Raw genomic sequence first — 25157 nt, forward strand, 5'->3', positions numbered from 1 at the left:
AAAAGAATTCCAAGATCTTGTTCTTTTTAATTGTTTCATACAAAGATTTCTCCATTAAACTTGTACATAGCAAAAGGATTAATAAATTAGTTTACTGTTTCTACGATATTCTTGCGACTGGCGCCCGTCACTTGGGTCAAGGCTGGCAGAGGAGGTCCCTGCTGTGCCCCCCGCCCCGGCGGGGGTCCCATCGCCCCGCTCAGCTGGGGAATACTTGGGTTTTAGGAAGAAAAAAGGGAGATTTTGGTAAATTTGTATTGTTTCCAGCGCGGGGGCTTTTTAGGTGGTAGAAATCCCCCCTCGCGTGGGCTGTTGCAGGGTTGCGGGGGGGCCCGTGCGCCCCGCAGGCAAAAATGGGATGGATCGGGGGGTTATTTGGGGGGAAAAAAAGGGATTTTAGGGTTTAAGAGAGAGGAGGGGAATTTCTGCCCGGCTCCATCGCGCCCAGAACCCTTTTCCGTAGGGATAACGAGGGCTCCAGCACCCGCAGCGTCCCCGATGGAGATGGGGGGGTTCGCCTCTCTCGGGAGCCCCCCGGATTTGGGGAGAGGAGCGGCATCGCCGCCCCAGCGCTATTTTTAGCATTGCCATAGAAACGGCGGCAGCGGGAAGCTGGGTCTCACCGGGAGCCGGATGCACGGTGGCCACGCCACGGGCTGACCCCAGTTTCCCCAGTTGGGTCCCAGTTTGCAAACTGGGTTAATGCTGGGTTCCGGGTGACGAACCAGCGCCGGGGAGAGAAGTGACTTCTGCCGCTATTTTTGATTTTGGCAAATGAGAAAAAAAAAACACAAACAGGGATTGGTAATTAAAAAAAATTAATTCTATTTTTTACCCCGCTCCTTTCCCACGCAGGGGAGGCATCACTCCCCTCCGCCTCCCCGTTCAGCCCCCTCTGCCCTCCATCCCCCTGCCCCTCTCCCCCCCCTTTTTTTTTTTCCCCCTTTTCCAGTTCCTCTTATGTGCATAAAAAAAAAAAAATATATATATATATATAAAATTATTCCGGTTTTTGGCATCAAAAGGCAACTTCTCAGCTCAACGTTCGCCTGGCAGCAAGGGCCACAAGGCTTCGCAGTCGCCCACGACAGGACACTGATTAAAAAGCCGCTGGGTTTAGCACGTATTAACCCCTCCCTGCAGCTTCCAGGTTAAAAAATTGATGAATTGGGTTTTTTTGGGGGAAAAAAAAAAAAAATAAATAAAAAAAAAAAAAGGAAGCGCAGCATGAGGGAGCGGCACTGCCATGGCGGCTCCCAGCACCGGGCAGACACTGCTATCTAGTGGTGCCAGAAATGGTTGTGCCAAGGGGCTCGCCCAGCTCTGGGGGGAAAACATCGCCGGGGGGAGGCCGCGCAGCCGCGAGCGGCGGCAGAAAGCGTCCGCGCCTCCGCACCGGGGGCCGGGCAGGCACCCCCGCCGCACGGGCTACAAGGAGAAGGTAGAGGCAGCGAGCGATCAGGCAACTTTTCTTTTTATTTCTTATAAAATATATTTCATATTGCTGCTGTAAAAATTACATTTCACATTTTTATTTTTTCATTTTTTTTTCCCCTTTTTTTTTTTTTTTTAACAATAAAAATAATACTTGGAAGACAGCCGAGAAAAGCTCCAACAAGACAGAAAATTCACTGATACGGCATCGTCCCCGCTCGGCCGGTGGCCCCACGGGGGCACGGTGACAAGCGGCCCCAGCCCCTTTCCCCGCTCCTCCGTGACAGAGCCTCCCGCTGACGGCGCCGAGCGACAGCGTGGGGCCACCCTGCGCTAAACCGACGTTCGGGGTCCGAGTACCCCCCACCAGAGCGTCCCAGCTGGAGAGGGGGGAGCAGCCTCCCATTAATTAGTGCCCAATTAAGAGATTCCTATATACATACATATACACGCGCCGGGAGACAGCAGAGGGATGAGGGAAAACTCCAAGCTGGATTTACAGGTCGGGGTTACCCGCGGCTGCGGCCGAAGAGGAGTTTGCTTGAGACCAGTGAGACTCAAGTGTCGGGAGGAAAAGTCCAATGGTCAGGAGGAGGCTGGAAGCGAGTTAAAAAATAATAGGAAAGGGAAATAATAGGGAAAGGATAAAAAAATAAAAATTGATATATCCAATGCCAACCAACCCGATAGACATGGTGGAAGCCTGCTGTCATTTCTGCGAAAATACGAAAAGGGTTTTCTGGTTTCAAGTGTAAAAATTCCAAAATACTCCCAAACCAGAAGGAAAAACAAAACAAAACCCCATAAAACCAAAGAACAACCCGCCCTGCACCAGTTTCTCCGTTAAAAATAAAACGCCAACAGAAGAGAGCCACGAGCATAAGGACAGTTTTGTCCTGTGAAGTCCGTACCGCAAAAGCCCTGGGCAAAGCCGCTGTAGGCACCTCCCTCCCCTCCCAAGCCCCCGATACGACGACGATATAAAATCCTCCCCCGCGCGACCGTCCCTGCCGGGCAGTAAGTGCTATGGGCTGCGGGAGGAGGAGGCGGCGGTGGCACTGCCCGGGCCGAGGCCGAGGGGCAGCGGGGGGCTGCGTCCCCCGCATTTGCTGGGGGGAGTCCCGCCAGCCCCCCGCCGTCTCACCCGGGGACGCCGCACGCTGCGCAGGCCTGCTTGTTCCAAAGCCATTATATCTTTTTCTTCCTTTTTTAATATATATATATATTTTTTAAAAAAGCATCTTTAACAGAAAAACAAAAAGTTATTTTCGTTTTATTTTTCGGACACCCAAGCTCCCGCCAGCGAAAAACCTGATCTCTGAGGCAGATCTGCGCTGGGAAGGGCCGGGGGCGTCCGATGCTACACCCCGGTTTCGGGGGGGACGAACCCGAACACCGCACCCCGATGCCGACCCCGGATGGCTTGGTTTGACATTTCCTGAGTGATTTTGTTGGGAGCCGAGTCGTGTCCGGCCAGTGCCAGCACGGATCCGGCTCTGCCCGACACCGTTTGGGGCAGAAAGGGCGTAAAAAGCAAGAATTAAAATCTCCGGCCCTGCCTGGGTCTGCTCTGAGTCGTGGGGGCAAAGGCACAAGGTCTGAGGAAAGCACAAATTCACCCCTTTTTTTTTTTCCTTCCGTGCTCTGAGTGCTGCTTTGAGCCCTGTTTTTTAAAAAATATTTGGAAAATGAAAATGCAGAGAGCCGCCACCATCTCCGGCCTCACCGAAAACCTGCCCACACCCCGGCATCGCAGGGCTCTTCCCCGAAAGGATAAACAGGCTGAGCTCCGCAAGGCGACGCAGGACCGATAACGCCGGCTCGGCCATCCAAACGCTGGCGGTCAGACAGCAGCAAAGGCGCGGGGGCTTTTTTATTTTAAAAAAATACCTATTTTTTGAGTAGTGCAACAACCCCACCACGCAATTAATTGTTACCGGGGCTGTGGATGCAGAGCACCAACCTGTAACGCGCTTTGGAAAGTCATTCTTGCAATAAAAGCTGGGAACCTGCAGATGCCGGCAGGAGAGGAAAAGGCTTTTCCCGACATTTTGCTCCCAACGCCGTGCTCCAGCAGGGATGGGAGCCCGAGCGAGCGGCTCTCAAGGAGCAAAACCTCTTCCCTTCCCCGGGATTTGAGCCGGTCCTGCCCAGACCCACCCAGGGATGGAACCCCGCGGGGTCGCACCCTCCCCGGGGAGGTTTGCTCCTGCTTTCCAGCGGCCAAATTTTGCATCCACCAGTTGGATACCAGAGAGAAGATCAGGTTACGGGATGATATACTGTTTGTACGTACAAAACTACAAATGAACAACAACAACAACAAAATACCTAAACATGTCGACAAGCACCAGCAACACGTATATATGTATCTCAACCCGCTTCGCCTGCCCGCCCGATCCCGTCAACAACAGGGCTCGCAGGGATTCAGGAGCGATATCGGATTCTCCCAGCCACTTGATTTGCTTTTCAATGGGAAGCTGAGCCTCAGCGCGGGGTCGTTAAAACCACCCCGGGCTCAAGCCGCGTGCAGGGATCGCTCTCGGCTCGATGGCTGCGGGTTACGGCCTATGATTATCAAAAACGCAGCAAAAAAAAGAATACAAATCCAAGTGGCTGCCTGCCCCAGCAGGGGGAGGGGAGAAAGCAGAGGGGGCAATCCGGCTCCCCGGCCCGACACGAAGCGCAACGTCCCGCCAGCGATGGCGGTGTCGGTGCAACAGCTGCGACAGAGATGGGAAACCAGCAGCAATTCGGGTTGGGTAAATACATATCTTAAAGGATGGAAGTCAGAAAACTGACTCCCACCAGGCTGGATGGGATTCAAAAGCAAATATTGAAGTGTCTTGCTGAATTGGGGCCATCTGGTGATGCTAAGGGAAAGCCCTTCCCAGTCCTCCCAGCTGCCTTTACTGGTGGAATCATTAAATAGAAAAATAAAATCGCTCAGCCTAGTTTTGAAAGACCTGGCGAGGGCCACAACATAGGTTTTCATGGAGCTAAGCAGGCTTACGAAGCCTAAAATGAGAAGGAACACGAGGTTTTGCCTTAAAAATTCTCGTAGTATTCCTGATGGAAATGTTTTGGGTGTTTTCCCCCCCAAATGCCTCCAAAATCGACGCGCTGGAACCGACTGGAGGAACGCGCAGGCTCGAGCTACCGGTGTGATGTGACACGAGCAAAGATCGCATCCACGCAGGGAGAGAAACCTCCGACTCCTGCCCCAAAAACCGCTCCTGCCTTGCTTGCAGCAACCCAACAGCATTTCTTTTTTAAAGCTATAATTGTTACTGATCCCCTCCCTTAAAGGGTACAAGGGATTTGCACTTTCTAGGTAGTCAAAGGACGCGGGAAGCTGCCTCGCCCCAGCCACGCTGCGACAGTTTGGGAGATTTTAGGGCTGATCTGGGAAATGCAGGAAGCTCTTTGGTCCCCAGATCACCTACAACCTCCCCTGAACCCCGAGGAACCGGCTTCCTTCCCGCCCAGCCCCAGCTTTTACCGTACAAACGGAGATATTCTTCAGGTTTAAAAAAAAAAAAAAAAGAAGAAAGTTGGAAAAAGTTTTTTTAAAAAAAGAGCAAACCCAGCAGATGTACAATATACAGAAGGAATTTACAGGCAGCTCTGGAGGTGTCTTCTGGGGTCACAGGAGGTACCTCCAAGGTCCCTGGTTGCAGCAGTGAGGGACTCCGGTGCTCCCCGGGCAGGAGCAGGGGAGGGATGCGGCACCGCGGTGCTGCGCTCAGTCCAGGAAGCGCTGGCAGGCTTTTTTCCACCGACAGGCTGTGCACCACTGGTCCCGGTGCTCGATGCCATAGACCTTACGGCACTTTTTGGCTTCACCGCGGACTTTCCTGCAAAAGGGGGAAGAGAAGAAATAACATTTACCCACTCACTGCAGAATTTCGGTCGCGTATCTAAGGGTAAGGCCCCGTAACCACGGCTGAGCATTGTTCTGATGCATCTCAGCATCCGTTTTTCTGACGGGCTCCACCTCTGCTCCCCTCCGGGACCCTCACCTGGTGCCGATGGACACCCTGGGCGGCGAGGCGACGATCAGGTGGGACTTGAGCATCGGCGTCGGTGGCTGGGGTTCGCTGAAGCTGAGCGATCGGCTCCGCACCTGCGGGGAATCGGGTGTCAAAGGGACGACGCAGTCGCCCTCCCGCATGGCCCCCGGGTGCTGCGATGGGGCAGCGGGAGACACGGGTGTCCCCAGCCCACGAATCCGGATGTTTAAACCAAGGAGAGAGAAAGCAGAGAGAAGGTCCCCATAGCTCCCAGCCCGACCCCAAAAGGATGAAGGGGAAACGCAGGCGGGACTCACCGGTGACAGGGAGGGGAGAGTCGAGGTGGCAGTGGCCCAGCTGATGCTGGTGAAGATGTGGGGGGACACTGGAATTTGGATCGAGGGCAACGCCTGTGGGGGGGGGGGGGGAAAGTCAGCATTAGCCCCGGGGGCCCACCATTCCCACGAGCATTCACCTCCCTGAGACGACCATTCTGGAGTACCCGCAAACTGGGAGCACTGGGGGTGGGATGAAAATCCCCATGCAACCGCTCCTCCAGCGCCAGATCCTGCTAACACGAGGCACAACACACGCACCGTGTCACCCTTTGCCGGGGCGCAGCAGCTTCTTCACTCCCGCAACTGCTTTTGGTTGCAATACCAAACCACATGCACCACCCTGGTCTATACGTATATATTTTTGCACCTATTTACATAGCCCTTCTGCTTTTAGATGATGTCGCATCCGTTCCCTGGCATGGGAGTGGATATACGTGCAGCTTATGGATCTATATAGCCTGTCCCTGTGCCAGCTTGCAGCTCCCACGCAGCACTTGGCTCTCAAGCGGGGTCAAGGACCACCGAGCCAGGGTGCCCCTGTAGCCACCGCACCGCGTCCCAAGGTTTCCTGTGCCTCAAAAGCCCGTGCCCCAGTGAGCGAGCGTGCAGCGGAGACGTGCAGGATCCGGCACGGCTGCATTCCAGCCCCACGTTATCTGCCGTCAGAAGGGCGTGTTGCATACCAGCACGGGGTAATTGCAGGGGAGCAGAGGCCAGCAGCTCCCCCCCAGCCCGGGAACAGCCGCGGCAGAAGCACACGAGCTCCTTAACCAGGCGTTAACGAAGCCAGTTGCTCAAGGGCTGAAGGGCAGCCAGGCAGGGGACGGTGCTACACCGGCACCAAAGCCTCTCCACGCTGAAAGGGTGGCAACAAAACGTCCCTGCCACAGCGGGGACTTGTGGAGCAAACCGGATCACAACCTGCCCTTCGGCAAGATTGCGGGAGGTGACCCGTCCCCGGGAGACGCCACCAGCTCACCTGGTAGGCGTGATCAGCCTGGATGTGCCAGAAGGAGCTGGGGGCAGACTGGCTCAGGGCGCTGTTGGCCAGGGCGGGCTCCAGCGCCGGCTGCTCCACCAGCAGCGCCTCCGGCTTCGCCAGGGCTTGCTGGATGATGATGGGGGCGGACGCGGATGTGGGGCTGGTGGCGGCAGCCGCCTCCGGCGCTGGCTCTTCCTTCACCTGCACTTCGGTGTAGTAGAAATCCTCCTCCCGCTTCCGCTGGTCGGAGTCTGCACCGTCCCTGCCGGGGAGGAAAAGGGGACGGCGGTGAAAAGGCGGCCCTGTTTCCATCAAGGTGAGCGGCCCCCGACTTCCCTGGGGGAGAGTGATCTCGTCCTCCCGGGCAGAGCAGCTCCACTCCCAGGCTCCAGAGCATCACACTGGCTGCGATCAGCAACAGCCGCTGCATCTGCGGCAGCACTTCGCACTTCCAAGGAAGATCAATACCTCTTCCGGGGCCTTTAAAAATGCTGGCACGCTGGGCGCCACTGAAAATCCCCTGCTCATTTCTAATCGAGTTCATTTAACACAGCTGTGACCGAAGCCCTGCGGTTCACCCAGCAGGAACCAGCCTCTGAAGTCTTTTTTTATTATTTTCCCAGTGCGTTTATCCGGCACTGGATGGCAGTCCAGCACTGCCCACTGCGCCACGGCCCTTCTGCCCTCTCCTTTCCGAGAGCATTCACGTTTGCAAGGGAGGAGGAGAAAAAACACATACCGCAAAATATGGACAAAAGCATGAGAAAACAAGGTCGGGGTGAGGAGTGCAATGGGGCCGCAGGAGGAGAGCATAGCAAAGCTGATCCTCACGCCCTCACCGCTTTGTATTTTGGGGGGAATTCATAGGAGATCAGGACAAAGCAAAGCAAACTGCCAAAGGGGCGGCTGCCGCCGGGCTGGCACGTGGGTGCCCACGCCAGCCCCGATGGCCGAGCTGGAGCCAGCCGCCGCAGCAGTGGGCACGGCTTGCAGGCTGCCAGCCCTTGCGAAACCCAGCTGGGCTGGGCTTTTCTGCGTCTGCCCCGGAACGCAGGGCTCCGTAACCTGAACCACCCCCCCCCCGGTGCAAAACGCACACCCAAGCTGGGCAGTCCCGAAGCCCAAATGGGGCTCCCGTGCCTCCCAGAAAGCCCTGGGCTCCCTGAAGGTGAGGACACATACAACAGCGGCTTCAGTGACACAGATTGCTTGGCTGAGAACTGCCAAGCTCAGTGCACAGAGGCCGGTGTCTCCGATACTGGGGATATTTGCTGCAGGAATTATGAATTACGCAGCAGCAGGGCGCACGGCTTCGGTGGTCGGGCAGGGATTGAGGAGGTGAAATCTTCGCCTTACCCGAGGTGCTGGGTCTTGACGTGCCGCTTGATGCCGACGATGGAGCGCAGGACCTTGCCGCAGCTCGGCCACAGGCACTTGTACATCACCTTCACCGAGTTCTGGCGGAGAGATGGCCTGTGTCACCCCCTGCCTGGTGGCAGTGTCCCCTCCATGGGACACCGGCTCAGCTTGAGCCACCCTGCCGGCACTGGGACCCCCACCACGGCAGCAGTACCTTTCTCTTGCGCGGAGCGGGTTCATCGAGGAGAAAGGGATCGGAATCGGTCTCGAAGCCGTCGTCTGCCTGGGGGGAGCTCAGGGCCTCGCTGGAGTACTTGGGGCTGCCTGCGGGGTGGGGGGGCGAAGGGGCGGAGATGTCGCTGCCCCCACTCCAGTGCCCGCTGGTGGTGCTGCTGCCGCTGTCCGAGACGTCGCCGCTCTCCTTCCAGGGATCGCACGCTGCCCGTGAGGCTGTGGGGAAGGGACACGCGCTGCCGCCGTCAGCTCGGGGCCAACCAAACCCCACCCCAGGGCAGAGACCAGCCCTGAGGCTGGATAACCCGCAACAACAGTTTGCCTCTATTTTTTTTAAAAAATAAATAACTTGGCAAGGTGAAGCCTTGGCACCTTTGCTCAGCGCCAGCTCCCAATTATTGGTCGTTTATCCCTTTCTTCCCCCCTCCCCATCCTCCTTGGCATCGGTGCAACCCCACGGGCATAGCCGGCACATGGCGAGCTGCCAGCACCGGGGCACGCACATTTCCCATGGCTCCGGGCGGCTATTTTTATCCCTCCGGCTGCATTTGACTCCTCGGGAATGAAACTGCCTCTAAAAAAAGGAGCGACCGGGCGGTGCTCCCCGACCTGGGACTCCTGCGCGGGGCTCCCCGGTCCCCCGGGATGGCTGCGGAGAGCAGGGTTACCCTCACCACACTGCCAGGGCTGTCCCGGCTTGCTCGGCACCAACCGGTGCCAGCACCTGTGGGTTCCACCGCGACCCTGGTGCTGCTCCCTGGCCACCTCCAGCCCAGTATGGTCCCTGTCCTGGCACTATTTGGCACCCGGCAAAGTACCTCTGCAGCAAGCAAGAGCGCTGGCACTGAGGTCCAAAGGGCACAGCACATTTTCCCACATCTCCTTTTGTTTAAGATGATGGTTTTTTTAAAAAAATATAGATGAATATTTTAAATGCACACTCACGGGGGATGCTGCTCTCGCCAGCGGGAGGGCTCTGCACCACAGGGCTGCAGGAGAGGCTCGTCAGCACCATGGCTGCCACCATCTCGTCCATCTCCACGGCGGCATCGGCTTTCCTGCAGCGCGAGGGGAGAGATGTGAAACGCATGGAGGAAAAAGCAGAGAAGCAGCCCGGGTACGACCCGGGAAGTCACCGGGCACTCAAAGGGCAGCACAACCTGCAGCAGCAGAACCCCACCGCCTCCCTCCATAAACTTTGAGTCACTTTTAAGTCATTGGGAAGGATGTTTTCTCCCCATTTGGAGGAAAAAAAAAAAAAAAAATTACAAATCCCCTTAATCCTAAATTTAACCATCCTCCAGATAATCCCGCGCTGGGAAGGCGGATATATCCCCAGCATCACCGCTCTCCCTGCTGGTGTAAAACAAAGCGCGAGTGCTGCCAGAGCCACCAAGAGCCCCTCTCCCGCCTGAGTGAGATACCACCAGCCAAAGGCACAAACCTCTTGGGTACATCGATATTGCTGGATACGGATCTCTGCAGCGCCTCAGTAGGGCTGGGACCACCAGCGGTGGGCAGGGCGGGGGGCTGGAGAGCAGCCGATTGCATGTCCTGCACCCTCCAGCACGCCTGCAAGCCCTGCTCCGGCAGCAGCACCTTCACCTTGTCGCTCAGCGGGTTGTGCTGCTCCACGAGGCCGGCGCACTCCTGCCCGTTGTAGGTGACGACGACCTGAAAACGGCACGAGGCGCGGTTTGTCGGTGCCACCCGCCACTCCCGGGGGATGTCCTGCTGCAGCACAAGCAAGCCTTCGCCTGCTGCAGGATCCCCCCTCCTCCTCCTCCCGCAGCAGAGGGGGCCACAGAGAGCTTTAGGACAAAGGCAGAGCCTGAAGGGCTTGGACTTCAGACTGCTGCCACAGCAAAGCAGAGGGGTGGCCAGGGTTCATCCCAACACCACCGCCAAGAGATCTGCTCTTCCCAGGCACAAGCTCCCCGACTCCGCCAATCCCAAGCGGAGGGACTTCCTGAGCCGCTATCAGCCGCCTCTGAGTGTCGTGACTTTGGGGGAACTTTTCTCCAATGAATTGGTCTGCTTTGGCTTTGTTCTCATGCCATCCTGCTGCAAGGACTCCTACAATTATTACACACCCTGGCAAAGCACGTAGATAGAAGGAATAAAAGCCGGAGGGGGACAGGGGGAATGGAGGTTTCCCAGGTGAAGCGATCCTGAATTCACACCTGGGCTCCTCCAGCTCCTTTGGGCAGGGGAAGGTGGGGTGCAAACCTCACCTCCTCCTTCACAGAGTCCCAAACTCCTTCTGATGGGCAGTTTTCCACCACTACCACCCATGAGCCTATTTCTGTTAATGGAAACGTATCTGTGGCAAAAGATGCTACATGTGTCTCTGGCTATTTACAGGAACAGGAACATCTCCTTATGGAAGCGCCACGGGCGTCATACCAAGAAGCTGACATGGGATGGACATGCACACCCATACTCTGGCTGGGGAGAAGCCTGCGAGACCATCTCAGGTGGGACCTCCAGCAGGAACACCGGGGTGGAAAAAGCCACCCACAGGGTTAAGGGGATCAGTGGAAGGATCAGGGCACAGAAGACCCCGACGCCACTTTCTGAAAACAAGAAGCAAGGCTTCCCCGTGAACCACACAGGCCGTCCCCCAGATCATGCACAGCACAAGGAGCCAACAACTCCTTTGGCTTTGCACAGGCACCAGCACAGGTCCCGGCTGTCACTGGGGGGTGAAGGCACCCCATCACTATTTTTATGCCGTTCCCAGCAGCAAAGCAAGCAAGCAAAATCCTCCACAGCAGAGCACATAGGAGAAAACGACTCTCACTGCCCTGTGGTTAATAAACACGGGGCAGGAGGAGCCAGAAAACTGAACAGGGGCCTTATTTACACTCCATTTCACAAGCTCTGCCCAGAAAAGGTTTTACAGTTCTGCAGGTAGCAGCCAAGAAATGGGCTCTACGTCAGCAGCTCACGGCTCCCCTCGGACAGTGCTGCTTGGCCAGGCGTTAGCGGGAAGCGTTCCAGTGGGATCGAGAACGAGTGCCGTTCCCTGCCCCAGGCAGCATCGGGAGCACGGGGCACAAGAAATGGCGGGGTCCAGCAGCACTAGATGTCCTTTCTGGACGAGCCATCGCAGCTCACCCTTCCCTAAGGGTTACAGGGAGATAGGAGAAGTTCATGGAAGAGAAGTCCACTGGGAGTCACTAAATGTACAGAAACCATCTCCCTTAGCCTCAGACAGTTGGAGAACACTGGAGGGAAGCGGCAAATCTTCTTACCCTCTTCTCTGGAGACCCGCTTTTGGCTAGGACTGGATACATCTCCCAGAGGAGATGATCTCCGCTTGAGCTGCTATGGTCCCAACCCATCAGGTACAGCCAGGGCCAGGTGCACCAATGCCAACACTCATTAACGACTCTCGGTAATTACAGATCCCCACTGCACCTTATGTTAGGAGGGCCTCAGTTTTCTCCCCCACCGGAGCGCATCCCACAGCCAAAGGCACCGAAAGCCTCCTTACGTACTTGCTGCCCGGCGCAGAGCTGCTGGCAGCCGGGGCTGGGGAACCTGGGTGCCTGGCTGCTCTCCTCCATCGACGGTGCACAAGATCCGTCCTCTCGTGGCGCTGTGTGGGCAGACGCCCGGCTGAGGTTGGTCTGCAAGCCGGGGATCTGGGTGGCCACCAGCACCCCCTCGGCCAAGGCGCTGGGGGCAGAGACGCGGGTGCCTAGCAGGGAGCGCTTCCCCAGGCGCCTGGACAGCACGCTCGCCATCTCGGACACACTGCGGAAGAGAAAGACACAGGGATGTTACCTCCGGTGAAGGACCACAACGTTCAGCTGCTGTCTTCCCGCCACCGCCACCCTGGGAGCCGAGAAAGCAGCTCTCCACTGCTCCGGCATCCCCAGGTGCTGAGACCCCTTGGGGACATGGGGACAGCGGTGTGCCTGAGCTCCCCCCGCCCTGCAGCTCTCGTCTTTATGGTCATTTCTAAACCCCTCTGGAAAAAAAAAAAAGAGATGAGTCAGCCCAAAGGAAACCCCGTGGACACAGTCAGGACAGCCCTTGGAGTCCACGGCCCCCCCTGACACTGCCCCCGGTGCACGCTCCCGAGGCCACCGCAGCTATTCCCGCCCGTCACGCTGAAACCCGCCGTCAGTGCTCTTCAACCTTGACCTCTAGACTTGGGCCCATGCCCGGTGCAGTCCTGCAATTCCCCTGCCCGCGCTCCAGCAGAGGAGGAACGCTCTCCGGCAGCAAAAACTACCGCCCCTTCTCAGCCTGCACCCCGATGTTCCCCCTTTCCGAGAGCTATCGTGCTTTTGGGAGAGGTTTCTCCCAGCTCATGCCCAGCCCTCCAGGGTCAGTCTGGCAACAAACCGGGAGCATCCTCCTGCCCTGTTTTGTTAGAAAAGGAAGAATTTGGAGCATTTTTATCCTGAACTGTTTCTCCATAACTATCTTTAACCTACTTTTGCCCCCCAAATAGCTCCCTTTTCCTCTGACATAGGTTTTCCTCATGTTGGTGTGGCTCTGCTAGCAAGCCCATCCAGAAAGCAGCTTGCCTGGCTCATTTGTTTGGGTTTGTAGATTTTACTGCTGTTTTAAAAGACACAAGTGTTTACAGGTTTCCTTATAAGCAAGGGACACCCAGGCATGGGGACAGATGATGCACCCAGCCCCGATAAATCCAACAGCTCCAGCAGCACTTGCCATCCTCCTCCCAAAGTATCCTCTGCTACAACACCCTCACCGAGGAGAGCGGGAAGCGAGGATGCACATCGTGGCGAGGCCGAAGGGTGACAGCGCCTGGGGTTCAGGAGGAGGAAGAGGAGGCAAGAGGCTTGGTGCAGCCCCGTGCCTCAGAGTGCACCGAAAAAGCTCCGTGCTTTCGCACCGCCAACGAACCCATCACCTTTGCCACCCTGCCTGGGCTTGTCAGCGAGCGTCACCCGGCCGGCCGGGGGCTGCGGGTGTTTGTTGGGTGTCTGGGTTGAAGCGCAACCTGCGCCACCGACAGTCCAAGTCCAAGGAGCTGCTGCTTGTGCAAGAGGGAGGATTAACCCCGAGCCACCGGGCAGTTGCACCCAGACCCTCCCCTCCTTGCGCAGGGTTGCCGCAAGAGATGCTCGGTTCCCCGTCACGAGGCAGCAGCATTTTAACGGCAGATCAAATATACATTGTTTTTTGACAACTGATTTACGCAGCACTGTCTTGCACACTATCTCAGGTGAGAAAAGTTTCCCGAGGAAGGGAAGGGGAGCTCGCTGCTCCTCTCGACTTCCGACCGTCCTGGGAAGGGTTACTCCAAACCACGTCCCGCTTCAAAGGACGCCCAAGATTTACAAGCGGTTTTATGAATAACCGTATGCGCTCAGCTCACTTTGTCCTCCCCCGAAATCCAGCCATCCCCGAGTAGAAAATTAACAGCTATTTAGGAGCCATAAAGAATAGAGCAGGAAGAGCGGGATAGGCTGTGAAATGGATGGAGGCGTGCCGGCGAGAGCACCTCGCGCCAGGACTGCCCGACCCGCAGCGCACGGGGACTTTGCCGCCGCCGTCGCCACCTTCCCTCCAGAGCAGGATCAAAGAGGCCGCGGCGGCTGGCTGAGCAGCGCCGCTCCCCCGGCTTCCCTCTCATCTCGCCCTGCCTGAGGAACATGCTGGATTTTGCAGCGTACGGGCATCACCGGGGGGACGCTCCGGAGCCCACTCCATCTGATAATGTCTTTTTTCCACGGTGCAACATGTTTTCTGATGAACACGAGCGACCTGGCCAAGCAGCCCTGCTCCCAGATCTCCTATATACCCGTACGGGACTTCCTCATCCAAAAGGAGACCGAAAGGCTGGCGGGGGACACCCACGGCGGTTTGCCTCAAATCCCGGAGCGAAGCTGCGGCAAAGCCCCTCCACCTCACCGCAGGAATTAACCACCAGACCACGTTTCCTCCCGCATCACCTTAAAACCTCGCTCTCAGATATCCCAGGCGCCGGGGTTTGGGAACTGCCCTTCCAAGGGCTCGGGGAGTCGATGCAGCAACGCCGGTGCCGCCACCGCATAGAAAACGGCGCCGAATCTCCGCCGCTGCCTCCCCGACGGTCGGCGCACGCCGGTTTCAAGGCAGCGCTTGGCTGGCGGCCAGGTGCGGGGAGGGCAGCGCTGAAGGTGGGAGGCTGCTTCTCATTTCCTTCGGGGTTTCATTTCGCCTTCCCTTTCCTTCCCCCTCCAGTCCAGGGAGGGGAGCGGGAAGGAGAAGAGAGGCGCGCTTGCAACCGGGGGAAGGAAAACCCTCCCAAAAGCCAGTTTTTGGAGCCACATCTGCTTCCAGCAGACCTTTGAATGCCGGGTCCCATTTTGGCGCTCAGCCCATAGCCGAGGGTGCAATGCCAACGCCGAAAAATCCTTCCCCCGCCGTGCCCCAAAACACAAAGCAAGAAGAGGAGCAAGAGCTGGGAGGGCGTCAGCAGTGCAGGCGGAGCCGGGAGGCCACGCTGCCGCTGCGAGCCCTCCCAGCTGTTAGCAATCACGCGCCGCAGGGGTCAGAGCCGGCACAGATCCCAAATTATTTCTTGCTTCAATGCCGGGCGTGTATTTTGGACGGCGTTTTTCCAGCTCTCGCCGGGGAAAAAACATCAGCCCTTGTGCCTACCGGCGTCGCTGCTGCTGCCGGCAGAGAAAAACCCGGGTGGAGGTTTGGGAAAGCAGGCGCCTGGTTTGGCAAACGAGGAATGCTTCCTTTAGCGAGCGGGGAAGGTCGGGGGGCTGCGGCAAAGCGGGGAGGCTGCCCCGGTGCTCACCCTGGCTGCTGTTTGTCCGGGGTTTGCTGGGAGAAAGGCAGCTCCTGCGCCCATGGTGCTGTACAAACCAGGACCACCGGCACAAATCCCCTCCCCAGAGAATGTGCAATTACAGCGCACCCCATTTTTTTAGGAATAAATGCTGGTAGGTTCCCTCCAACCCAGCCTAACTCCTGCCACAGACCACCATGCCACGGATCAGCAACTCGGACCACAAAGTCCACCCTATAAAAGACTCTAAATGCTGCAGTAAGTGATAACAAACCTCAGTTTTTCATCTTCTCTCCCAGCCCACTGTTTCCAAAAAGCCCTTTCTCATCCCAAAATGTCCCAAAGCCCTTTACAAACCACACTCCAGCCCTGCGCCCGTTGGCGCACGTGACCGGGAAACAAGATATCCGCATGGAGCGGTTTGCAAAGTTTGGGCCTTTATTAAAAAAAAAAAAAAGGAAAAAAAAAAAGCAGCAACAGGGATCTACTGACCCCGAGACAGAGCCAAACCCACCCACGACCTAACCCTCATGGACAATAATACAAAACAGGCGCCTTCCCAAAGAGTTTCCTCCTAATCCCGCCTCGGTGCTTGCTGCTCGGGCTCTGCCCGCGGACGTGTCACCGTATCCCCGCCAGCAGTGCCGGGAGGGCTCCCCAACCCTCACCCCGCCATGTCACCCATGCCGGGCGTTTGCCACGGCTGGGCGATTACGGAGGAAAACGCTTTTGGGGAACACCCGCCTGCCTAAAAATGAGTTTTCCAAGGCAGGCAAGAATGCCGGCGCAGGCAGAGCAACTTTCCCGGGCATCAGCGGGCCAGTGCGTGCCAGTGGTGAGGGCAGCCAGGAAGGAAAGGGCGGGAGTTTGCTGCTTTCTGGGAGCAGTGCTGGCAGAGCGTGACTTGAAGCCACGGTGCGGGCACCGGGACAAGCATGCAGCAGGAGCGAGGGCATGCATGTGTGCATGTACATGCGTGTGCATGTGTACATGCATGCGTGTGCAGGGCCCGCGGCCGTGCAGGCTGGCAGGGCACGTGGGGAAGATGGCAGGACCGGAGGCAGGCGAGGGGGGAGGCGTGTGCCCGGGCCTGCCGCGGAGGGCGGCACCGGGCAGGGCACGTGTGCGCGGGGCGGGGGACACGCACGGGGAGGGGGGGACACACACATGCACCGGCCAAGCCCGGGGGCGGGGGAGGCGCCGGGACGGGGAAGGGGGGGGGGCATGCACCGGGCACAGACCCCGGTTGGGCGGGACATGCACGGGAAGGGGCGCGCGGGGAGACTTGCAACGGGGGGGGTGTGCATGCACCGGGCGGGCCGGGGGCGTGGCACGCAGCGGGGAGGGGGCATGAACCGGGCGGGGGGGGGGCGACACAGGCAGGGGGGAGGGGGCTGGAGGGACCGGGCAGGGGGGAGGGACGGGACACGGCACACATACAGGCACCGGGCAGGGGTCTGCAGGCACCGGGCGGGGGGGGGACGGACGGGACACGGGGACGACGACACACAGGCACCGAGCAGGGGTCTGCATGCAGCGGGCGGGGGGACACACACAGGCACCGGGCAGGGGTCTGCATGCAGCAGGCGGGGGGGACACACACAGGCACCGGGCAGGGGTCTGCATGCAGCGGGCGGGGGGGGGGGGGGGAACGGGGACGACAGGCACCGGGCAGGGGGGAGGACACAGGCACCAGGCAGGGGTCTGCAGGCACCGGGCGGGCCCCGCGGGGGATGCACCGGGGGGAGCGGGCAACGGGCAGGACTCTGGGGCCGGGGGGGTGCGCACCGGGGAACGGCAGAGACCCGGGGGGCGCAGAGCCGGCGGCCCGCCCGGAGAGGAGGGGGGGTCCCAGGGCGGGGCAGCGGGCCCGGCGCGGCTCGGCTCGGCGCTTACCTCCGGCGCGGCTCCCGCCTTCCCCCGCCCTCCTCCTCCCCCGCCGCAGCTTGTTTTGAAATCCCCGTCCCCGCCGCGGCCGGCTCACGTACGCGGCGGCCCCGGGCTGGAGCCCCGCCGGGCGGGGCGGGGAGGAGCCGGGGCCGGGGGAGGCGCGGCCCGGCCGGGCGGGAACCACCGCTCCCGCGCGCGCGTTTTTTTTTTGTTTTGTTTGTATTATTTTTTGGCTTTTTTTCCCCCTTTTTTTTTTCCCCGGTGATGCCGGGCGGGGAGGAGGGAAGGAGGGAGGGAAGCCGGCCGGGCGGGGGATGCCCGCCGCCGCGCCGTTACTCACAGCGTCCGGGGAGCCCCGCTCCGCGCCTCGCCTCGCCGCCGGCCGGGTTAAAGCTCCCGGGGCCGGGCTGGTGTAAACAACCTCCCCACATGCTCGGCCCCTTCCCGCGCATTGGCTCCGCGGCTCCCTTTAAATACACGCCCCCGCCGCCCGGCCCCGGCCCCGCCGCTCCGGCCCGGGAGACGCCGGCGCTGCCCGCCCGCCCGCGGCGGGGGGAAGGCGGGCAGCGGGGCGGGCGCTTCCCTCCGGCTCCCCGCTCCGAGCAGCCCGGCTCCCGGGGAGGCTCCCCCCTGCCCTTATCCCCCCGCCGATGCACGGACGCCGCGGAGGGTCCCCGCTCTCGGTTTGATTTAACCGGCCCTACCGCTAATTGCTCTTCATTTCTCCCCGATGGAGCCCCCGCCGCAGCTCCCCGGCACCACCGGGCACAAACCTCGGAAGGTTTTTTCTGCCGGAGCGGCTTCACCGACTCTGTTTAGCAATAAGGGAGGCTTAAATTAACGCCAGCGACGCTCCTTTGCGGTTCATTTTGGTGTTGGGCACTGAATTTCCCCCCTCAAAGCCTCGGCTTTTGGGATCCCCGTGACAAAAATACCCACTTTTGCCGCTTCTCCCTTTATAGCGCGTTAGGGCAAAGTCGATGCGGCCAACGCGCCGCCGTCGGGCTTTACTCGGGACCCCCAAAATACCAAAAAGCGACCCAAACCCCCCAGGTTACACCCCACAATAGCCCTTCCCGCTGTCGGAAGGGCAATCACCTTTAACAGCTCGGTACGGGCAAGGCGATTTGTTATAATGTGTGTCAGCGAGCGGAGACAAACACTGGGCCTATGGCCAGCTTAAAAACAAAAATGTGTATTTTTACCACCAACAAACGCACGCAACGCAGCCGGGATTTTACTACGGTTGTCCAAAGTGAATTGTTGGGACGGGAAGGGGTTATCGCCCACTCGTCGTATAAAAAATACATCTGCCTTGTCTGTAGGAGGACCCTAGTATTTCTCAACGATATATGTATTTTTTTGCTCAGTAAAAATAAGGTACCTTCTCCAAAGCACCCAAACAGGAGCCAAAATGTCCTACTTCCAGCAATGCTCCTAAATTTCCTCCCAAGCTCCTCAGACTTGGATTTCTGTCACCTCAATACCTGTTCAGATGAAAAGCCAGTTATTACACATGCAGATGAGGGCAGGTGCCTAGGAAAGCCCTTGCCCAGCCATCTCCTGCACGTGAGGAGGCAGCTTGCTCCGCGGAGACGTGCTGCTGCTGCATGCGAGCGGAGGCATGGCACAGCCGTGGGGGCCGGGAGGGCACCGCACACCCGCCACCGCTCCGGGGTGCTGCAGCGGGGCTGGCGATGGGCAGGACCCCCGTGGGGAAGGAGACGGTGGGTGGTGGTGGAGGCACTTCCCCTGGCCTCACAAGCAGCCATGGCCACCCCTCATCTCTCCTCAATGTGGCACTGCATGGCTGCTGCCCCTCCTCATGGCCACCCTCGTCTCCCCACATGGCTGCCCCTCATGTCCCCATGGCCACCCCTCATGTGCCCATGGCCACCCCTTACACCCCACGGCCATCGTGCCTCACCCCTCATGGCTGCCCTTCATCTCTCCACATGGCCACCCCTCATGGTCACCTTTTATCTCCCCCTCATGGCTGCCGCCCCTCAGCCCTCATGGCCACCCCTCATCTCCCCTCACGATCTCTCCTCATGGCCGTCCCTCACACTCCATGGCCGCCCCTCATCTCCCATGGCCGCCTCATCTCCCCTCACGATCTCTCCTCATGGCCGCCCCTCACACTCCATGGCTGCCCCTCCTCTCCCCTCATGGCCACCCCTCCTCTCCCCTCACGCTCGCCCCTCATCTCCCCTCACGACCTCTCCTCATGGCTGCTCATCTCCCCTGGCCGCCCCTCATCTCCCCTCACCATCTCCCCTCACGATCGCCCCTCATCTCCCTTGGCCGCTCCTCCTCTCCCCTCACCATCTCCCCTCACCATCTCCCCTCATGGCCGCCCCTCCTCTCCCTCTCCCCTCCCGCCGAACGCCGGCCCTGACGCACCCCCCCCCCCCCCCCCGGCGCTGGCGGGAACGGCGCGTGCCCTCCCCGCCCCCCCTGACTACGTGCAGTTCCCCACGTGGCGGCCGCGCGCGCCCCCCGGCCAGGGAACAGCCCGCCCGGCACGTTCGCGCCCCCGTCCGCGAGCCGGGGGACGCGGGGGGAGCGCCGCCAATCGGCGGGCGGCAGGCGAGCCGGAACGGACCAATGACGGGAGGCGGCGCAGCGCGGTAGCCAATACCGACGGGCTAGCGGGGGAAGCCCCGCCTCCCCCCCGGCGCCCCTAGCGGCGCTGCGGCCGAGCGCGGCGCCAGCTTGGAGCGGCTGCGGCGGCGCTGGGCGGGCAGCGCCTCCCGCCTTCCCCCGGCCTCCGGCCCTCGGGGGGGTGCCAGGAGCTGCCCCCCCCTTCCCGGCAGCCGCTGGGGGTTGTGGCTTGGCGCCGGCGACCCTCCCTCCCTCCGCCGGTCACTGAGGAGCCGTGAGGTCCCGGCCTGCCTCTCTCCCGCCTTCCCCTCTCCGTTGGAGCGGGGCGAGGTCCCACTGAGGGAGGGGGAAGCTCTGCCTTCAGTCCCGGCGTTGCCACAGCCCAGGCGTGGCCTCACCCCCTCCGAGGGGAGCAGCTCGGGAAAACGGGGGAATAAAGGTGGCAGCTCGACTTCAGGCCGGCGTGTGGGGACCACGGTGTTATTTTATTAAAAGGGGAAAATTCGGTTAAAAGTTCGAGGAAAATGGCCTTGTGTTTTCAGTGTTTCAGCGCATGAAGCGAAGGGGTGGTGAGCGGCAGGCGCTCCTCTCCTTCGCCAGTAAGGCCTGGCCTAGCTAGGCCGGGTACCCAGCCCAGGCGTGCCGTAGGGCCGCGGCATCGTGCACAGGCGCTTCCTGCTTCCAGAGAGATTCCTTAATCCCTGTGTTTTAAAAAATCCATTTACAGCCCTTAAAAAAATGCCATAAATGCATAAGAGTGAATAAATAATTGCACCGATCAACTGTCTATCCTAAATCTTGCAAAATTCTTCCAAGACCGTGGAAAACTCTCGCCTTGGGATGTGATTTGACCTCTCTCCGTGCCAGCTTTACTGATTCTCATTCTACCTTTGTCGTCAGAGTTTGGGGTTGATGTCAGATTAAATCTCAGGTGAAAGTAAGCTGAACGGGCTAAATCTGAGGAGGATAAGTACTAATGGTGCCTGTATATAGTCCAGATTTAGAGACTTGCGAAAATGGTGATGAGCGCGTGTGTCGCCGGAGCGGCCTTTGAAATCTTGCACCGAGATCGTTTCAGGTAGGGTAGAAAGCTTTTCTGTGGTTAACAGTCCACTTTTAATCTAGAGAGCATCCGCCTATCGTGTTTAATAGCACTAATGCACCTCTAATCCATTAATTTCTTTAGTCCCTTTTTGAACCCTTTTAATTCGCTTGGTCTCCGCCACATCCTGGCCCCGCAGCTTCACCAGGAGCTGATGCCTTACGTGAAAAACTCCCTTGCTTTTGTTTGCCCGGGGAATTTCTTCAGTGTCCCCAGCTTTTGTCTTAGGTGTTTACTGCCTAATTATTCCTTCGTCGTCCCTGCAGTGTTCGTGACTCAGGAGCTTTATCAGGTTCTCCCTCCCTGCCCCACCAGTCACGTCCTTCGCAGGCTTTTGCTCTTCCCTTACGCAGAAGCTGACTTCTCCCTCTGATTAACCGTGATAATCCTTCCCTGTAACTTTAGCAATTTTACATAGGCTTTTGGAGATGGGGTGACCGGATCGGCATCAATCATCAAAATGTGGTACCTCATATACCGGCAAAATGATGTTTACTATTTGGGTTTCTATTTCTTTCCTAACAGCTGCCAACGTTTGATTTGACTACTGCTGAGCGTTAAGCTGATCTTCTCAGACGACTATCAACAATCACCCCCAAATCTCTTTTTTTCCTGAGAGGTAATAGCTGATTTAGAGCCCGTGACTGTATAGGTATGATTAGCGTAATTTTTCCAAGATGTGTTTCTTACTGAGGTTAAATCACATCTGCCATTGTATCTCCTCATTGCATCGTGCTGGGAGATCTTTCCTTGGTTTCAGGCACGGCTGTGTGGGATAATTTTGCCTGTAAACGTTGTCACCTCACTACTCACTCCCTGGTCAGATTTTGTAATGACGTGTTGAACAACAGATCGCCCGGTCCAGATCCGTGAGGGATCCCATCTGTTATCCTCTTGCCTTGGGGAATGGACATGAAACTGTTTATTCCTCCCCTTGGTTTTTCAAAAATTTTAACCAGTTATCTACAAGAGAGGCTTCCTTCCCTATCCCACAAAAACTTGGTCTCTTGGAATTTGACAGGGAATCTTGGCGAATCTCCATGAACCTGTAAGCGAAAAATCCCAATTAAAAATATTTTGTGATGGTTTAGCCTGTTTTACATAAGTAGAACTAAGATATGCCTATTTCAGGGGGGGGCTTTGACTCTTCGTCTTCGTAGTGTTCCCAATATTGCTATGTATGCAATGTAAACAACACACCCAATTTTTTAATCCATTGTGCAACATTTTAAAACGGGGGGGGGGGGGGGGGGAACCACAATGGAAAAAAAAAATGCCATACATAACAAACCCACGTCCACAGGATGACCATTACTCACAGCTTTAGTTTCAATTAATATTAAATGTTAATTTGAGTCCAACAGTGCTGAGCAGTTGAATAAGTTTGGCCTGGGTTTACCCACCCACTGCTCTGCCCGACATTTCGCTTTGGCCTCTCTCCCTCAACCTCAAGAGATTATTCATTTCTGAATACATGAGCTCAGGATAAACTGCTTAACTGACATTTTGAATCTATTAATATAATGCATTTTGTTTTGATAGGAGATGAATCAGAGCCAAGCCACCGGTACCAAATTAACCAAATAAACTGGAGGGTTTTTGCCAGATTTTCCTAAATGTTGTTGCTGTTACAAAGGATCGACGCCTATTGTGATCTGAGCAACTCCAGACTGGGAAAATCCAGGTCTCAATCTTTGCTAATGCTTGCAGTCTTAGAACGTGATGCTGTTAAAGTCCTCAACTCACGGGATCAAGATGTTTGAGGAAGAAATGTGAGGAGGAGAGGAGAAAATTAAGTAAATTCTTAGTGACCGTGCTGTTAAAGAAAAATAGGAAATTTCCTAGAAAGCACCTTCTGTGAGTTTGGGTGCTGCCCTTTGGGTTTCCTGAGACACAGAAGCTCGTCCTCCTGACGGCTGCAATTGCACTGACTTACACAAGTCAACCGACCCATCATTGCTCATCGCCCTCCTTCCCAAATTGAGCATTGACAGCTGAGACCGGCAGCAGAAGAGCTAAAAACCCCTCCCAGACTCAAGGCCCAGGCGCTCATTGAAGTCGCATCTTGTCAGGGCCATCCATTTGGGAAATCTGGCTTCTCCCCCCGTTTCTGGGGCGTTTCATCCCGCAGGACCTCGGAGCTTGTCGGCACTGTTAGGCTGGCCGTCGGAAGCGAGGAGCCTGTGCGGTGGGACGTGGTGTCCATCTAAAATAGAGGCTACATCATCTAAAATGATTGCCTTCAACCCCTCGTTCTCATGCAACACCTGAACGCCTGCTGTATTGGTGCACATGTGGAGAATATTTTCCTAAAATCCTGGCCTTAACAAAAACCAACTGGATTTGGGAGAGTTTCCCTTATTTTTCCCCATTTTGACCTCAATGGCAACAACGATATTAGTGAATTCAACAGCACTAAGGCCTTGAGGACCACTGACAAAGTCTGGCCGCATCCCCACTACTGAAGTCTCTGACCTCCAGGAGAAGAGTCACTTTATCCCAGCTGCCTCCAGGACGCTGTCCACAGCCCATGCTAACTCCTCGCCCACGCCTGGGAATTATTTGGAGGCGTGCAAGTTGACCCACGGCAAAATTATGCCGAGGACCGTGCTACCAGCGTGAGCGATTCCATCAATTTGAAATTAATCATGTCTCAACGGGACTTTTTGCTTGCTTCACACGCCGCGAGTGATTAATTACCTTCTTGAAGCAAGGCTTGCAAAACCACTTCTCGCGGGGCAGGAGGGCTTTCGTGGCAACCGCGCAAAACGGTTCATCTCCCCGCAGAGACTTCTGGTGAGCTGAGAACTGCGAGAGGAAGCCGTGGCCGAGCATCGTCTCCTGCAGGCAACTGACTGCCAGGATTGAGGGCACCTGCCTTGCTCATCTCTGGTTTGCAGAGCGTAATTTCTTCCAGTGTATAGGAAAAGCTTGAGTTGGGCTGTCGGGAGGAGATGAAGTTCTTGCACGCCCTGGTGAGCAGGAGGTCGGTGGGCTGGAGCGTCTGCCTCTGCAGCCTCTGGTTGGGAGCAGATTAGGTGACCTTCCCAGGCTCACGACCAGCTGGAGGGGGAAAAGCCTCCCAGATTTACAAGCAGCTACAAACCCTCGCCTGATTCAGAGCTGCCACGGTAAACGTTGTGCGGTCAGGGGCTTGTCTGGGGAGAAGGGAAGTAGGTATCCGCAAAGAATAATTTATGTGCTTATTGTTTTTAAGTGCAATAATCCCAGCTTTTTTTCTTTTTATTTTTTCAGCGAGCCGGTTATTGCAACGCGCCTGTTCCAGTCACTGACGCAAAAGCTGGTGGTCTGATCCTAACGCCCTTTTAATGCAATTTTGCCAATTCTCCCATGCGGAAGCATACCGGACACCAAGCAGGACACTGGGAGGTGCTTGAAAAGATTATCCGCAAAGCCGCGTATGGCGAAGCGAAACGTGACGTCGGGAAAGCTTTCTGCAACGCGGTTATTCGCAGCGTCTTGCACGAGCAGGGGGACCCAGGAAAGCTCCGCGGAGGTGGTGGGATTCGTCACGTCAGCATCCACAGAGGAAGCTTTGACCTACGCACGTCCTGCAGCTCTCGGCCGCTGCTGTCTCATTTCTAAGTTGCAAGGAAGATGGTGATACGCGGCCGTGATTCCTGGTTATGCAATTCAGCCGTTTGCAGTTTTGCTTCCTTCCAAACGCCCTCTGGGCTCTTTTCCACGTTACAAGCAAAACAGCCTGCAACATTTCATGCACAAGGCAGAAACCGGTGCCCTGGCTACTCACGCTGTGCCGCACTTCTGCTTTTTGTTTGTAGGGAATGCTTTTCAGCGGAGCTATCTCAGATGAAACAAACTGCAAGGAGTAAGCACATGTTAAAAAGAAAGCGTGTACTTTTTTGGGGGGGTTTCATTTCAAAATTAAAGAGAGAGTTCGACTCCTTGTCCATATATAGCGCAATAAAGGGCTCCCCGGCTGTTTATGCTTCGTGGCACAGCTGCGAGGAGCGTTCAACAGCAGCCTGGCCACGCTCGCGATTTCCAATTGTGATACAAAAAAGGAAACAGGAAAGAACGATGTAAACATCAGTAACGAAGCCCGTGCTCACGCTGGGCTGTGAACAGCGCCGCCGGCACCCCAGGCCTGCTCCTCTTCTCCCCCTGCTTTTCGGAGGGGGGCTGTGGAAGGAGGAGAGGCGGGCGCTGGCAGAGGTTTGGAGAGCCCTTGGCCGGGTTGCAAATCTCCCGATTGCCTCCACTGCCTCTCTCTTGCTTCCAGCTGTTGGCCCTCAGCCCCTACTTGATGCAACAAAGTCTTAGGGGGGGCAAAAATGGGGCAAAATGATCTTTTTTTTTGCATTATGCGTCACTGTTAGCTGAAAAATCAATGTTAGGGTGCTTTTTTCAGGCACTGTGTGACTAAGGCCCACAGAGACACCCCACTCCC

General features: G+C 57.2%; 1 protein-coding gene across 6 annotated transcripts; it reads right to left on the reverse strand.

Annotated features, from left to right (window-relative positions):
• Window positions 1–1318: 1318 nt before the first annotated feature.
• Window positions 1319–17471, reverse strand: ZNF395 (zinc finger protein 395). Of its 6 annotated transcripts, none has more exons than XR_015708870.1 (11): window positions 17360–17458; window positions 11864–12122; window positions 9805–10034; window positions 9306–9418; window positions 8341–8576; window positions 8124–8224; window positions 6765–7029; window positions 5765–5857; window positions 5457–5560; window positions 5054–5291; window positions 1319–2030 (listed from the first exon to the last, which is right to left on the reverse strand). XR_015708870.1 is itself a non-coding variant. In XM_087777071.1 (11 exons), the coding sequence occupies exons 1-11, from the start codon at window positions 17469–17471 to the stop codon at window positions 5180–5182; spliced, it is 1620 nt and encodes a 539-aa protein (XP_087633197.1). In that variant the 3' UTR covers window positions 4985–5179. The 6 variants fall into 6 exon arrangements, 5 of the variants coding, with proteins under 5 accessions (XP_087633197.1, XP_087633191.1, XP_087633195.1 ...); XM_087777071.1 differs by lacking the exon at window positions 1319–2030 and adding an exon at window positions 15608–15616 and having other exon boundaries at window positions 4985–5291; window positions 17374–17471; XM_087777065.1 differs by lacking the exon at window positions 1319–2030 and having other exon boundaries at window positions 4985–5291.
• Window positions 17472–25157: the final 7686 nt, after the last annotated feature.

This window comes from Nipponia nippon, unplaced genomic scaffold, assembly GCF_047370975.1.
Source record: "Nipponia nippon isolate SJK-2023a ecotype South Korea unplaced genomic scaffold, ASM4737097v1 scaffold_4, whole genome shotgun sequence".
Taxonomy (NCBI): domain Eukaryota; kingdom Metazoa; phylum Chordata; class Aves; order Pelecaniformes; family Threskiornithidae; genus Nipponia; species Nipponia nippon.

Coding starts and splice junctions, on each gene's coding strand:
- ZNF395 (XM_087777071.1), bottom strand. CDS start 17,471: ATGCGCGGGAAGGGGCCGAGCATGTGGGGAGGTTGTTTACACCAGCCC. Junction 9,419..9,804: donor AATATCGATGTACCCAAGAG/GTTTGTGCCTTT, acceptor CTCGCGCTGCAG/GAAAGCCGATGCCGCCGTGG. Junction 5,561..5,764: donor CTCTCCCCTCCCTGTCACCG/GTGAGTCCCGCC, acceptor GATTCCCCGCAG/GTGCGGAGCCGATCGCTCAG.